Source organism: Gymnoscopelus microlampas (genome assembly GCF_963454915.1).
Source record: "Gymnoscopelus microlampas genome assembly, chromosome: 4".
In the NCBI taxonomy this organism is placed as follows: Eukaryota; Metazoa; Chordata; class Actinopteri; order Myctophiformes; family Myctophidae; genus Gymnoscopelus; species Gymnoscopelus microlampas.
The window spans coordinates 58,990,363-59,005,999 of record NC_139941.1 but is presented as its reverse complement, the minus strand read 5'-3'; the positions used below and the strand labels follow the sequence as shown (position 1 = coordinate 59,005,999).

The 15,637-nt window shown below is 40.4% G+C and overlaps 1 protein-coding gene across 13 annotated transcripts in view; it reads left to right on the top strand.

Moving 5' to 3' along the window:
• LOC311043274 (protein NLRC3-like) overlaps positions 1-15,637 on the top strand; it is a 43,613-nt gene that overhangs the window by 17,484 nt on the left and 10,492 nt on the right. For 4 of the 13 annotated variants that reach the window (XM_084054460.1, XM_084054459.1, XM_084054449.1 and 1 more), the window contains exons 2-9: positions 2,177-2,223; positions 6,064-6,218; positions 7,494-7,607; positions 8,247-8,360; positions 8,527-8,625; positions 9,969-10,082; positions 13,352-13,461; positions 13,703-15,506. In XM_084054460.1, coding sequence (XP_083910586.1) covers positions 6,082-6,218; positions 7,494-7,607; positions 8,247-8,360; positions 8,527-8,625; positions 9,969-10,082; positions 13,352-13,461; positions 13,703-15,506 — 2,492 coding nt within the window. In that variant the 5' untranslated portion in view covers positions 2,177-2,223; positions 6,064-6,081. Of the gene's footprint in view, positions 1-2,176; positions 2,224-5,084; positions 5,128-6,063; positions 6,219-7,493; positions 7,608-8,246; positions 8,361-8,526; positions 8,626-9,968; positions 10,083-13,351; positions 13,462-13,702; positions 15,507-15,637 lie in introns of those variants that run through there. The other 9 variants (XM_084054455.1, XM_084054454.1, XM_084054458.1 and 6 more) reach the window with 9 other exon arrangements.

The following is a 15,637-nucleotide window of genomic DNA, read 5'->3' as shown; positions in this document are numbered from 1 at the left end:
ATGTTAGATGACAGTCTGCTCTGCTGCATGCTGTCTGTATGTTAGATGACAGTCTGCTCTGCTGCATGCTGCCTGTCTGTATGTTAGATGACAGTCTGCTCTGCTGCATGCTGCCTGTCTGTATGTTAGATGACAGTCTGCTCTGCTGCATGCTGCCTGTCTGTATGTTAGATGACAGTCTGCTCTGCTGCATGCTGCCTGTCTGTATGTTAGATGACAGGCACTCAGGCAGGAGGAAACAGTTCAGTTGGATCACATAATGTAACGTAGTAACGCACCCATCTAAATCACAGTAACTATAACAGCGTTACTGAATGTGAAAAGGTAACTAGTTACGTTATTAGTTACCGCAAAAAGTATTTGCGTTACGTAATGCGTTACTAGTAACACGTTAGTCCCAACACTGGTCCCGACCCACAGGTTGAGAACCTCTGCTCTAGATGATCTTTTCCCTCTTATGTACTGTATGTATTTATTTTAGTTTGCCTTTTCTTTTCTTCACCCTCATAATGTTAGTCATTGTCTGTCTGCCTACAGTGAAACATAGCAGCTATCTGTTAGTTATCTGTTGACAACAAAGTGCACTGACTTGTGTGCTGTTTGGGAACAGTTGACACAATGGTTATGTAAAGCTTTTCACCTGAATGTGTGTTCTTACATGTGTGTTAGACGTGTGGGAAGTGTTTTGGATTACACAGTAAACACCTAAACACATAGGATTAAGGCCGTTGTTTCTGTTAAAAACATATATTTGTCCAGATATATACGGCCATGGAGACACATTGTTATTGTTGACTTCCTGGACGTCATCTTCATCAATGGAAACATCTGTGACAGTGAATCTCTCTGCCTCTGACATTTGTCAAGTTTTCTCCCCTCCTCCGCTCGTCCTGTCACTTCCTTATAACATATCTAGAGTGTGGACGGACTGCTCATTTCATGTTTCTGTGTTTAGAATTTACTTCCTGGTTTAGAGCGGCATGACCCGCCCTATCCTTCCTCTGATTGGCCTACCCGTAATGTTTTGCCCTAACCTTACCCAATCGTGAGTCGTCATATCTAAACCAACCAATCATCGTTGGATTTTCTCCGGGGATTTTTTTTTTTTTTTTCACAAATCTTTATTTAGCAGTCCATGTTCTACAGGGAGTAGCGTATAGTGTGTGTTGGACGCTACAGATGTGCCACTTCAAAACTTCACACGTTACTGTTCTTTCCCTGAAAGTGGCCTGAAAAGGCATGTTTTCCTCCCTGTTCTGCCCTTAAAATTGCACTGTTTTGCCCCTGAAAAGAAGTTGTCACTAAACCCCCCCGTTTTTCCCTTCAACAGACACCCATATGCATGAGAACAAAAGAATGTGTGTTGAGAAGGTGTCAGACTCATTATGAGGCGAAAGGTGATTTGAAGAGTTGCTCAAATTAATTAGCATCATAAAAGCAGTGATCATCAAAATAATTCATCATTTTAAATGCCCTTCTTTGTCCCTTTTATTGCCCTGGGAATCCCCTGAAAATGTACTGTCTTGGCGATGGCAGGACATGTGAAGTTTTGAAGTGGCACATCTGTATGTCACTATTTAGGTCTTAAAATAGCTACACTACAGAAAACACTACTTAATTGGTTCAAAAGGAGCGACGGTACCATAACACTACTGAGAAATGTAGTTAAGCTATGTAGCATCACTACTTGTAGCTAGCTACTGCACAACACTGATTATTATCATCACATTATTGGATCAGGAATGAGACAAAAACAAAAACAAAGATCTCCATGAATCCAGTGCTTCATGGGGTGGGTAATTGATATGAAATAAGTATTAGGGTACTTAGAAAAGTGCTAAATAAATCTGAGATATTATTATTAAAAAAATGACCTAGCTAGGTTTCTTGGACCACACTTTTCAGTCAACATAAATCTCTTTGCCAATAATAGCCGATCTACAAGCTCACAACGCCACACTGTGAGCTTGTAGATCGGCTCTTTTTGGTTATTGTTCCCCCCCATAATAGACATGCTGGGGTTCATGTGGTTAATGCTATTCATAATGATGTAATGATGTTTGTCAAGATGTGATCATGTTTTCATAATGCATCTCTCTCTCTCTCTCTCTCTCTCTCTCTCTCTCTCTCTCTCTCTCTCTCTCTCTCTCTCTCTCTCTCTCTCTCTCTCTCTCAGGATGTTTCTATTGAGGGGTTTCAGAGCCATGCAGCATTTTACACTCAGTAAGAATATAAAACTATCTTCTACATTGTTCTACATTAAACCTTACATTACTGTGATCATTTAAAGGTAGGGTCATGATATTGTTGTGTTAAATAAGTGGTAAATAGCTCTATATTCTGTCATTAATCATTGTTATAGAGTGTTTAATTGATCAGTAACAGGAGTCTCCATGTCTCTCCAGCTCTTTAGTAAACATACAATGCATGTCCAGGTTGGGATACAGATTTTATCCAATCAGGAAAGAGAACTCATACAAGATAAAGGATAAACAAGTGAAATAGGCAGTGATGACACAAATACAATGAACAATTGGAACACTTAAAAAAAAAAAAAAAAAAAAAATGTCTAGAGAAATGATTACTATCAGAACAGCCTATAACTAGTTTGACAAACTTTTTTACATATCACATTATCTTTAATCATATAAATCGTCACCTTGCTAAGCTAATGGCCTAAGTAATTTTTTTAGGTAAATTATATTTTTGCCTAAGTCAGGTCCTCATGACACTGGCGACCACTGGTAAAATGGCCCATCTCCTAATTGAACAGGATCATGCTGTTCACTCCCCTTTTAGTATAATGACATAACTCCCTAGTGTGACTTAGGCCAAAATAGGCCTTTTTTTGGCCTAAGTCGCATGGTTTTGTGACTTAGGCCAAAATAGGCCTTTTTTTGTCCTAAGTCGCATGGTTTTGTGACTTAGGCCAAATTATTTACTGATTTAGGCCATTTTGTTATTTATTTGTTTTTTTCAGATTTAATCCTATTTAAACCTATTTAAATCTCTTATGTTACATAACTGACAGACAGTGGTATTTCTATTTAAATAGTCATAATTTGTTATAAACATTTTGGGTGAAATGATTAAGAAATATCATATAGTTTTGTTTTGGATCAGTTTTTAATTTTTCCTGAAAAAAAAAGAAAAGACATAGGCCATTAGTTTAGCAAGGCGACAAAATGTAACTTACATTTAAACATGTATTATTAGACCTACTTGTAGAATCAATACAACAACAGAGTAACAGAGACTAGACTGGGATCAGTTCATTTGACATGTTGCTGATCCGGTCTGGCTCTGTGGAGCGGATACAGAGACGCTTTGTCCATGTATGTGTGAGTGCAAACTGACGGATATGGAAGGCGGGCTCTAGACCGGATCACACCGGTCAGTTTAGAATGAAAACCTCCGCTGTGTGGAGAGCCTGGTTTGTGGGGTTACAGTGACATCTACTGGTACAAACATGTAACATACATTATAGGATGAATCCATGAATGAAATGGAGAGAAAACTTCAGTTTTCATCTAAACAACAACATTTCATCCACAGTTTTCATGTAAACAACAACATTTCATCCACAGTTTTCATATAAACAACAACATTTCATCCACAGTTTTCATGTAAACAACAACATTTCATCCACAGTTTTCATGTAAACAACAACATTTCATCCACAGTTTTCATATAAACAACAACATTTCATCCACAGTTTTCATGTTAACAACAACATTTCATCATTTACACTGTTTAATGCTGTGTAAAAACCCTGGATGTAGATTTATGTCTACATAATTGTCTATATAATTGTAGGATAAGGAAGGTATTCAATGTGTCACGGTCTGGCTCTCTACCTGTCTATTTCTCTCTTTCTGTTCTGTCTCTTTGCCCTGGCCACGCCCACATTCTAGGACTCCACCCTTCAGTCCCATTAACACACCTGTCTCCACCTGCCTCATCAGCCCAACAGTTCCTTCTCATTACTCACCTGTGGTAACTTCCCCAATCAAGACACTGCCTATTAAACTGGACTCTTTCTATTCATTCATTGACAGATTGTAATCAATGTTACTTGTGTATTATCCTGATATGGTTATTGTTCAGTGTTTATGCTTAGTGTTCCTTGGCTTTAATACTTAGATTGGATTTTGACCTTCTGCCAGTGTTTGGACTTTGTTTATTCTACCTGCCTCTTTGGTTGGGTTTGTCTTATTTGGACTGCTTGTATGCTTTAGACCTCTGCCTGCCTCATGTCAATGTAAGCCTCATCCCTTTGTTTGGTCTCTATTAAATACTTGTAGCTTACTCTGCCTGTGTTTCCTGCATGTGGGTTCATCTGTACTTTAACACACACCGTGACACAATCACAATCATCTTTATCGTCACATCACAGGTTTACAGGTTGTGAAACAACATACAGACCCTTATGTATCCGGTAGGAGACACAAAGGAGACTCTCTGTGTCTCCTACCGGATACATAAGGGTCTTTATTATTATCATCCAATTATTGGCTTTAAAGAATCTCCATGAATCCAGTGCTTCATGGGGTAATTGATAGGAAATAAGTATTTTTTTGGGTGAACTACTCCTTTTAAACCCCACCTCTTCAATATGACTGTCCTCAGTTAACCCCCCTTCTCATCATTCCACTGCTTTTATCGATTTTTTCCCTTATCCATTTTTCCCCACCTAATAAAGTTGTTTTTATTTGTTTTCTCAAGTGTCTTAAGGTACTTAGAGAAGTGCTAAATAAATCTGGTATTATTATTAAAAAAAGACCTAGGTTTCTTGGACCACTCTTTTTTTGTCAACATAAATCTCTTTGCCAACAATAGCCGATCTGCAAGCTCACAACGACAAACTGTGAGCTTGTAGATCGGCTTTTTTTGGTGATTGTTGCCCCCAGAATAGGCATGCTGTGGTTCATGTGGTTAATGCCATTCATAATGGATGTTTTCAGGTTTGTAAAGGTGCTCTAATGTTTTCATAATGTCTCTCTCTCTCTCTCTCTCTCTCTCTCTCTCTCTCTCTCTCTCTCTCTCTCTCTCTCTCTCTCTCTCTCTCTCTCTCTCTCAGGGTGTTTCTATTGAGGGGTTTCAGAGCCATGCAGCATTTTACACTCAGTAAGAATATAAAACTATCTTCTACATTGTTCTACATTAAACATTACATTACTGTGATCATTTAAAGGTAGGGTCATGATATTGTTTTGTTAAATAAGTGGTAAATAGCTCTATATTCTGTCATTAATCATTGTTATAGAGTGTTTAATTATTCAGTAACAGGAGGCTCTCCAGCTCTTTAGTGAACATACAATACATGTTCAGGTTGGGATACAGATTTTATCCAATCAGGAAAGAGAACTCATAAAGATAAAGGATAAACAAGTGAAATAGGAAGTGATGACACAAATAAAAATACAATGAAATGATAAAATCAGACTCCATTGGAACTGGAACACTGTGTTTGATGACATGTCTGGACTGGCCTGTCAGTGAGTCTGTGGTATTGTGCTAAAAGGAAACGTTTATCTGAGTTTTAAGGTTCAACATTTGTTTCATAATGTGAACAAAACAGCCTCACCTCCCCAGGTCTGAAAACACTCCATTTCACACAGCCCACTTCAACCACAAGCCATGTTTTAACTGTACTTAAAATAAATGTCTAACTGTGTTTGTAGGCCGTCTATCCTCCTTAATGTGGTCCATGTGCTCCATCTATTGGACAAAGTGTAAAACTACACCACTTGATGTGTGATGTCTCTGCTGTAGTTTTAAAGTGATTGTCTCAGAAGTAGACTGACCACTTGGTTAGGTTTCACACCATTTAATGTAAGGTAGCTCTTAAGTAAACAGAACATGCATCTTCAGGTTGGGATACAGAGTTTATCCAATCAGGAGAGAGAACTCACACAGGATACAGGATAAAAAAGTGAAATTGGAAGTGATGACACAAAGAAATGAGCAGACACACATTTACTATCTGTGTGTGTTTGTGGTGCACATTTATACATCATTTCCTATGTTCTGTTTTTTTTGTATTGTCTGTAATCTTGACAGGTTAAATAAAGACCAAAGATGAGTGAGTCTGTGGAGAGAGAGGAGGAGGGAAGTGACAAACAGCACATCCACAGACCAGAGCCTCCAACAGCCAGCTGTGTGTCTAAAGATGACCCTCCACACTTCAGTAATGAACCTGGACCTCCACACTTAAAGTATGTGAATCCTCCTATAGCATATACACAGCACTAGAACATGACATAACATGATAGTATGTGAATCCTCCTATAGCATATACACAGCACTAGAACATGACATAACATGATATGTGAATCCTCCTATAGCATATGATATACACAGCACTAGAACATGACATAACATGATAGTATGTGAATCCTCCTATAGCATATACACAGCACTAGAACATGACATAGCATGATAGTATGTGAATCCTCCTATAGCATATACACAGCACTAGAACATGACATAGTATGATAGTATGTGAATCCTCCTATACCATATACACAGCACTAGAACATGACATAACATGATAGTATGTGAATCCTCCTATAGCGTATACACAGCACTAGAACATGACATAGTATGATAGTATGTGAATCCTCCTATACCATATACACAGCACTAGAACAAGACATAGCATGATAGCACAGCTCCATGTGGAACCTCTCCCTCCGCTGTATAGCTCCTAGATGAGGTTCCACAGTCTCGGGTGCAGAAAGGTGACACCAGTGAATATTGTCCACTATGCATGATTCTTACTTTTATCCACACATCGTATCCACAAAGTAAAGGTCGCCCCCCTGCTCTTAGATGTTTAAATTTTAGCGCTCAAGAAAATCTAACCGACGGGTTGAAACAAGCTTTTAAAGTTTTTTTTTAGTCAGCCTGTGCAATGATTTCTCAATGCAATCTTACGGGAGCAGTACTGCGCATGCGGACACGGGTTGACTGGCCACAGGCTGACTAAATAAGCAATTTAAACGCTTGTTTCAACCCGTCGCTTAGATTTTCTTGGCCGCTAAAAATGTAAACATCAGAGAGCAGGGGGAATACCTTTACTTTTTGGATACGATGTGTGGAAAAAGGTAAGAATCATGCATAGTGGACAATATTCACTGGTGTCGTCACTTTTCGGTACCCGAGACTGTGGAACCTCATCTAGGAGTTATACAGTGGAGGGAGGGGTTCCGATTGGAGGTGGACGCGCTGCGACACGTTGTGAGCTTGTAGATCTGCTATTTTCAGTGTGCAACACCGGAGCCTAACCAAACATAAAATTAAATTGTCAATATATTTACTCTTAGTTTTAGTCATCATAGCTTAGATTTGATGTAGTTTTCGTCAGTGTAAAAAGGTAGTCGACAAACATTTTTCGTCTTAGTTTTAGACCACAGAATCAACACTGGAATAAAGAATATTGAACAAACTGACTTTTTCACTCACATGATTATAAACATTTGTATGTCCAGAAGTGTTTACCACAGACCAGAGTCTCCAACACCCAGCTGTGTGTCTATGCAGAGTGACTGGTCTAAAGCTGAAAATCCCTACTTCAGTAATGAACCTGGACCTCCACACACAAAGTAAGATCACCTATACTATATCTGTGAACTTCAACTGGAAAGACAGAATGGATGACTTGTGTCTTGTTACAGATAGGGGAGTAATACAGATACACTTGAGTATCACAATATCATCCCTATTGATATTCAATTGCAAATGCCAACTTAATCACTCAGATTGCACCAAGAGTAGTGCTATGATGTTGGAGGTTACCATAACTGTGGTGTACAGATACGTTCTGTGAAAGTTTCAACCTCCTCTCCACTCTTTTTTGGCCGACTTATGTAAAACACATATATTTAGATTAAGGCTTCACATTTTATCCAAATTTCAACGCAAATCGGTACACATGATCCCTATAGTCATGTGATCAAGATGGATATGTTTGATTTTTCAGTTGTCTCTAAACCATGTACAAATTACATCAAATGAACCGTGTTAATTAATGTTCGTCATTAAAACCAAACTCAGTATAGAAAGATGTTTCTGCACCACGATAGCTGCACTTCTGCAATGTTCCCTGTGGACGTTGAAGTGTTTTATACTTCGGAGTAGAGAGTTCATATAAGAGATGTTTGACTAGAAGTGTGTGGATTCCACATGGATTGTATGATTGAATATAAATAAAGTAAATAATGTTCACCCTCTCTTTCTATCAGGGTCCATCATCAGAGATCAGGGTCTCCTGTACCCAGCTGTGTCTCCATGAAGAGTGACTGGTCTAAGGATGAATTGATTAACTTCAAAGATGAACACCACTCTACTGATCACAGGTCAGAATGTAAAACACACAGAAAACAGCACATGATTTAGTTTTTATCAAACCCTACTGAGCACAGCTCATGAGGTATATAATGTTCTGGCTCTTAATACTTTAGTTTTGTACTATGAACAGGTTATGATGGTATTGATAATGTTCTTTACGTCTATTTACCACAGACCAGAGTCTCCAACACCCAGCTGTGTGTCTATGAAGAGTGACCGGTCTAAAGGACACAATCCTAACTTCAGTAATGAACCTGGACCTCCAGACACAAAGTAAGATCACTGATCTCTGTGAACTTCATCTGGAAAGACCAGTTATATGAAGATAATATATAATATTATATTATAATTAAGCAATATTACACGAGAGGGTGTGCTTTACCGTCATTATTGGCACGCCAGTGATGCGGTCAGGAACGAGGCTAAGCCGAGTTCCGCCAGCATCACTGAAGTGCCAATAATGTAGGTAAAGCACACCCTCGAGTGTAATATTGCGATTATACAACAGTTACCAACAAAACACATCCAAATATATTCATATTGTGGGGCAATTCATAATAAAAATGTTTCGCTATTATCCGTTTCCCTGTAAAGAGAAGAGTTTATTTGACTGAGACATTAAATAGTCCCTGTAGCAGCGCTCTGAGGCACCGTCTCATCAACACAGCTGAGCTATCAATGCTTGCGTAGTGGAATGAATTCAAGTTGGCTATATGCTCCGTCGTACGACCGTGTCACGTGGCCAAAATAACTGATCTACAAGCTGACAACGCGTCACGATGGTGACGCGTTGTGAACTTGTAGATCGGCTATTTTCGCCGTGCTGTTTGTTTTCGTCTGTTTGTTTTCCTACCGTGGGACAGCGTGACGTCACAGCACAGCTGTGCCATATATGGTCTAATCAGGTGCGGACTGCAGTTTGGAGTGATTTATTAATGTGATTAGGCCCGTGCTATCATGCTGGTTTGAAGCACGGCTAGATAGCTATTTCAACCAATCAGATTGCTTGGTCGGAACTACCTGTTGTATAATGATCATTAGTGAGGACCAGTTATATGAATATATGATGGAAATGGGTGAAGTGGTCCTTTGATATAATTTTGTAGCATGAATATGTTATGACAGTGTTAATAACCTTTATTTTCAGTAATCAATAAACTAATCATAATATCCAAAGGACACGTGACATGAGATAGATTTATTTATGAATCAAGGTTACTGGACTGAAAGTACTAGAAACAGAAGTACTAGAAAGGTTGAATTCTGGGGTCTGATTCTCTAATGTGTTTTTCAAATGTGTATTTATTTATTTATTCAACAACCATTCATAGTTCAAACTTGATTCTTAACAGTTGTCTCTAAACCATGTACAAATGACATTAAATGAACCATGTTAATTAATGTTCGTCATTAAAACCAAACTCAGTATAGAAAGACGTTTCTGCTGCACGATCGCTGCACTTCTGAAATGTTCCCTGTGGACGTTGAAGTGTTTTATACTAAAGAGTAGAGAGTTCATATAAGAGATGTTTGACTAGAAGTGTGTGTGGATTCCACATGGATTGTATGATTGAATATAAATAAAGTAAATAATGTTCATCCTCTCTTTCTATCAGGGTTGATCAGCACAGATCAGGGTCTCCTGTACCCAGCTGTGTCTCCATGAAGAGTGACTGGTCCATGGGTAAACTTATTGACTTCAAAGATGAACACCACTCTACTGATCACAGGTCAGAATGTAAAACACACAGAAAACAACACATGATTTAGTTTTTATCAAACCCTACTGAGCACAGATCATGAGGTATTGAATGTTCTGGCTCTTAATACTTTAGTTTTGTAATATGAACAGGTTATGATGGTTTTAATAGTTTATTTTCAGTTATTGATAAACTCAACACACTGTCCAAAGTACATGAGATAGATTCATGTTGATAAAGGTTGTCAGACTGATTCATTGATAGCAGATTACTGATATACTTTTAGCCTATTATTCTCTCTAATGTTGCCTCAATGGGACCTAAGAGGTCATAGTTCAAGTTTAGACAGAATGGAATATGTGAGGATGGCACCCTAGGCCTAATAGGGAGCTCCAGAGAGTATCTCACTATCTGTAGTGATACCGTCATAATGCTATCATAATGAGCAGGCAATGTTGCTTTGCCTGCTCATAACCTAGGTCACCAGGACTCTGTGGAAGTCTAACGTCAAAGATATAATCGTTGAAAAGAACCTCAACCATCTTTCCTCCAGAGAGGAGCTGGTAGTTCACCTGTCAACTAGACCAGTGGTTCCTCCAGAGAGGAGCTGGTAGTTCACCTGTCAGTCAGATCAGTGGTTCCTCCAGAGAGGAGCTGGTAGTTCACCTGTCATCTAGACCAGTGGTTCCTCCAGAGAGGAGCTGGTAGTTCACCTGTCATCTAGACCAGTGGTTCCTCCAGAGAGGAGCTGGTAGTTCACCTGTCAACTAGACCAGTGGTTCCTCCAGAGAGGAGCTGGTAGTTCACCTGTCATCTAGACCAGTGGTTCCTCCAGAGAGGAGCTGGTAGTTCACCTGTCATCTAGACCAGTGGTTCCTCCAGAGAGGAGCTGGTAGTTCACCTGTCAACTAGACCAGTGGTTCCTCCAGAGAGGAGCTGGTAGTTCACCTGTCATCTAGACCAGTGGTTCCTCCAGAGAGGAGCTGGTAGTTCACCTGTCATCTAGACCAGTGGTTCCTCCAGAGAGGAGCTGGTAGTTCACCTGTCAGTCAGACCAGTGGTTCCTCCAGAGAGGAGCTGGTAGTTCACCTGTCATCCAGAGAGGAGCTGGTAGTTCACCTGTCAGTCAGACCAGTGGTTCCCAAACCGTTTAGCTCAAGACCCAAAAGAGAAATTAGACGTTTGCCCGGGACCCAAACTAGTGAAAATAGCAGATCTACAAGCTCACAATGCATCACTTTGCGTCACGTTGTGAGCTTGTAGATTATTGCCGGACCCAGGGGGTCTGGCTTACATGAGGCTTTGTACCTGTTTTCTTCATGCATGGGGATGGTCACTTTGTCCTTAGGCCCCAGCCATAAAAGTCTGTCCCCCTTCCGTCCATACATGGGCATGTTTTGTACCTGTTTTCTCCATACATGGGAAAACAGGTTTTGGTCACTTTGTCCATAGGTCCCAGCCATAAAAGTCTGTCCCCCCTTCATCCATACATAGGCTTAGACACAGGCTGACACGTCATGTGAAGACTGGGTCTGGAAGAACCAGGTCTCCTGGTCTTGTTATAATTCTGTGTATGTTTTGATTTTCTGGTTTTATTTATGAAATACTTTAGAAAAATGTTTGACATTGTTTATAATTGATGAAAAGTATTGTTTTTGTTTAAACTTTTAAAAATAGTTTTAAATTATATATATATATATATATATATATATATATATATATATATATATATATATATATATATATATATATATATATATATATATATATATAAACTGCTCAAAAAAAGTTTGGAAACTTCGGTCAATTATATCTCCCCTTTAATAATACCAATTGGTATTGTGTTTTATATCATTTTTTATCGTTGATTAGTCACCTTTACAACGAGGTACAGCTTGTAAGGACCGTGCATTTGTGGAATGAGCAACACAGCTAAACGTGTGGGTAGCGCCTCCAAGAAATGTGCCAAAATCACCCAATATGCTTCTGTTGGTAATCACTCTTGTTTTGAGCAACCTGTCAGCACACACCTGCTGAGAGGTGTGTGTCAGTAGTCACAGGTGTGTGACTGCCTCACAGGTGAGTGACTGGCACCTGAACATGGGTTCTGCAACTTTGTTGAGTTTGTACTCCAAGCAGCAACACTGCCCCCATGGAAAGATGCCATGTTTGTCCCTTCAGGATAAGGCCCGTGCAATAGGGCAAGTGAAGCTGGTGTTCCGTTATGCAGAGTGACAGCATTATTTGGTGTTAGCCCTGGTACCATTTCCAAACTTAGGACCAAGTTCTGTGAGACAGGTGAAGTCAACAAGGAAGACAACATCCCAAGACCCCTTTCTTCACTGAGGAACCATAGATTTACAGGCAAGATTTGCACAACGGTACCAAAGACAGATGTCAAAGTTGCAGGGTCCATGCTCAGGTGCCAGTCACACACCTGTGACTGGCACACACCTGCCTGCAAATGGTACCAGGGCTGACAACAGGGCTGACATCAAATAATGCGTAATCTGCATAACGGAACACCAGCTTCACTTGCCCTATTGCACGGGCCTTATCCTGAAGGGACAAATGTGGCAGTCCATGGGGGCAGTGTTGCTGCTTGGAGCATACATAAACTCAACAAAGTTGCAGAACCCATGTTCAGGTGCCAGTCACTCACCTGTGAGGCAGTCACACACCTGTGACTACTGTCACACACCTCTCAGCAGGTGTGTGCTGGCAGGTTACTCAAAACAAGAGCGATTACCAACAGAAGCATATTGGGTGATTTGGCAATTTTTTTGGAGGCGCTACCCACACGTTTAGCTGTGTTGCTCATTCCAAGAATGCACGATCCTTACAAGCTGTACCTCGTTGTAAAGGTGTCTAATCAACGATAAAAATGATATAAAACACAATACCAATTGGTATTATTAAAGGGGAGATATAATTGACCGAAGTTAAGTTTCCAAACTTTTTTTGAGCAGTTTATATATATATATATAATAATTAATTAAACAGTGAGCTAGAGCTCTGGAGAGAGAAGACATCTCTGAGTAAATAAATACATTTACTACTGTGACCACAGTAACCACTGCTTTCTAACAATAAGCAATGAAAAGAACAAACTGAAAAGAACAAAGTCATAACCAGTCAAACAAAAAGTGCACAATAATATCTTGAAAGGAGAACTATGAATGTATAATTCCATGACATAGTGGACCCTATTATTGTATACTTACCAACACCAAACAGTACAGAAATATCCTTATTTCAGTCAAGAATATAGTCGTATTAAATGTTGTTCATCTCCACAGAGAGAGGAAGAGGAGTAGTTGTGTTGTGACAGAGCAGTCCAGGTGTTCAGGAGAGACATTCACAACCACACCTGGACTGAAGACATCCAGTCAAACCAGCAGTGGACAAAGTAAGACTGGACATAATTTACACTAATTAACAATTCATGTTAATTACTTAAGCATTTAAATGGCAGAAAAAAACATATATCAACTCTTGACTAAAACAATTCACACACTATTATAAATCCTGGCTGTTCATTAATTCCTAAAGGAGGATTCAACACATTAATAATTTGAGTACACCGCTGTAAGAATGTAAAGTTATAAATGAAGCTGAATGTTTATAATGTCTTCATTGTCTTCTCATAGCAGATTTCAGTCAGCAGGAGCATTTAAAGGATTATAAGATCAGTTTGAACAGTCTTGATTGTGTGACAGAACACATCACTGAAGAGACAGGAACCTCCCTCACTGACATCTACACAGAGCTCTACGTCACAGTGGGAGAGAGTGAAGGGGTTAATAACCAACATGAGGTGTGGCAGATAGAGACACTTTCCAAGAAGAAGACCCTCCATGACAAACCAATCAACTGCTGTGACATCTTTAAACCCCTCCTCCTTGGCAGAGACACACCCATCAGAAGAGTTCTGACCAAAGGCATCGCTGGCATTGGAAAAACATTCTCTGTGCGTAAGTTCACTCTGGACTGGGCAAAGGGTTTGGAAAATCAAGATGTCATTCTCCTGGTTCCGTTCTCATTCCGGGAGCTGAACTTGGTCAGAGATGAGCAGCACAGTCTTCTCACACTGATCCATGTTTTCCATCCAACATTAAAGAAGGTCACAGCAGAGCAGCTCGCTGTCTGGAAAGTTGGCTTCATCTTTGATGGTCTAGATGAAAGCAGGTTTTCACTGAACTTCCTCAACAATGACATTGTTTCTGATGTCACAGTGACATCATCAGTGGATGGGCTGTTGACGAATCTCATCGAGGGGAATCTGATCCCATTGGCTGTCATCTGGATAACTACCAGACCTGCAGCAGCCAATCAGATCCCTCCTGCATGTGTTGACATGGTGACAGAAGTACGAGGGTTCACAGACCCCCAGAAGGAGAAGTTCTTCACGAAGAGATTCAGTGATGAGAAGCTGGCCAGCAGAATCATCTCACACATGAAGACATCAAAGAGCATCCACATCATGTGTCACATCCCAGTCTTCTGTTGTATCACTGCTACCGTACTGGAGGACATGTTGAAGACAGACGAGACAGGACAGCTGCCCAAGACCCTGACTCAGATGTACAGCCGCTTCCTGTGGGTCCAGACAAACAGGAAGAAGCAGAAGCATGATGAGTCTCATGTACTGAATCAACAGCAGCTAATGGAGATGGACAGGGAAGTCCTTCTGAAGCTGGGCAGGCTGGCGTTTGAACATCTGCAGAAAAGTAGCATCATGTTCTACCAAGAAGACCTGGAAGAGTGTGGTCTTGATGTAAAAGAATCCTCGCTGTACTCAGGAGTGTGCACAGAGATCTTCAAGAGAGAGAGTGTAGTCTTCCAGAAAACAGTCTACAGCTTTGTTCATCTGAGCATCCAGGAGTTTCTGGCTGCAGTCTACCTGTTCCACTGTTTCACACAGAAGAACAAGACATTCCTGGATGATGATTACGACAGTGACACTTCCCTCTCTGACTTCCTGAAGGCTGCTATGAAAAAATCCCTGCGGAGTAAAAGTGGTCACCTGGACCTGTTTGTCCGCTTCCTTCATGGTCTCTCACTGGAGTCCAACCAGAATCTGTTAGGAGGCCTGCTGGGTCAGACAGAGAACAGTCCAGAGGAGATCCAGAGAGCCATCAACAACCTGAAGGAGATGAATGATGATAACTGGCGTTTCTCAGGCACTGTCAGGTTCTCTCCTGACAGATGTATCAACATCTTCCACTGCCTGATGGAGATGAACGACCCCTCAGTAAGTCAGGGAATCCAACAATTCCTGGAGTCAGAGAGCAGATCAGGGAAGGAACTCTCTGAGACCCAGTGTTCAGCTCTGGCCACCATGCTGCAGATGTCAGAGAAGGTTCTGGAGGTGTTGGATCTGGACAAATACAACGCAGACAAGGAGGGGCGACAGAGGCTGATCCCAGCTGTGAGGAACTGCACAACAGCCAGGTTAGTAGTCATGTGAATATCAACATGTTAGAACAGCTTTCACTTATACTACATGCATTCATTCAGAATGGATAAAAATACTAAACGTGTGTGAACGTGAATGTGTGTGGAATGTATGTGAACACGCGCAC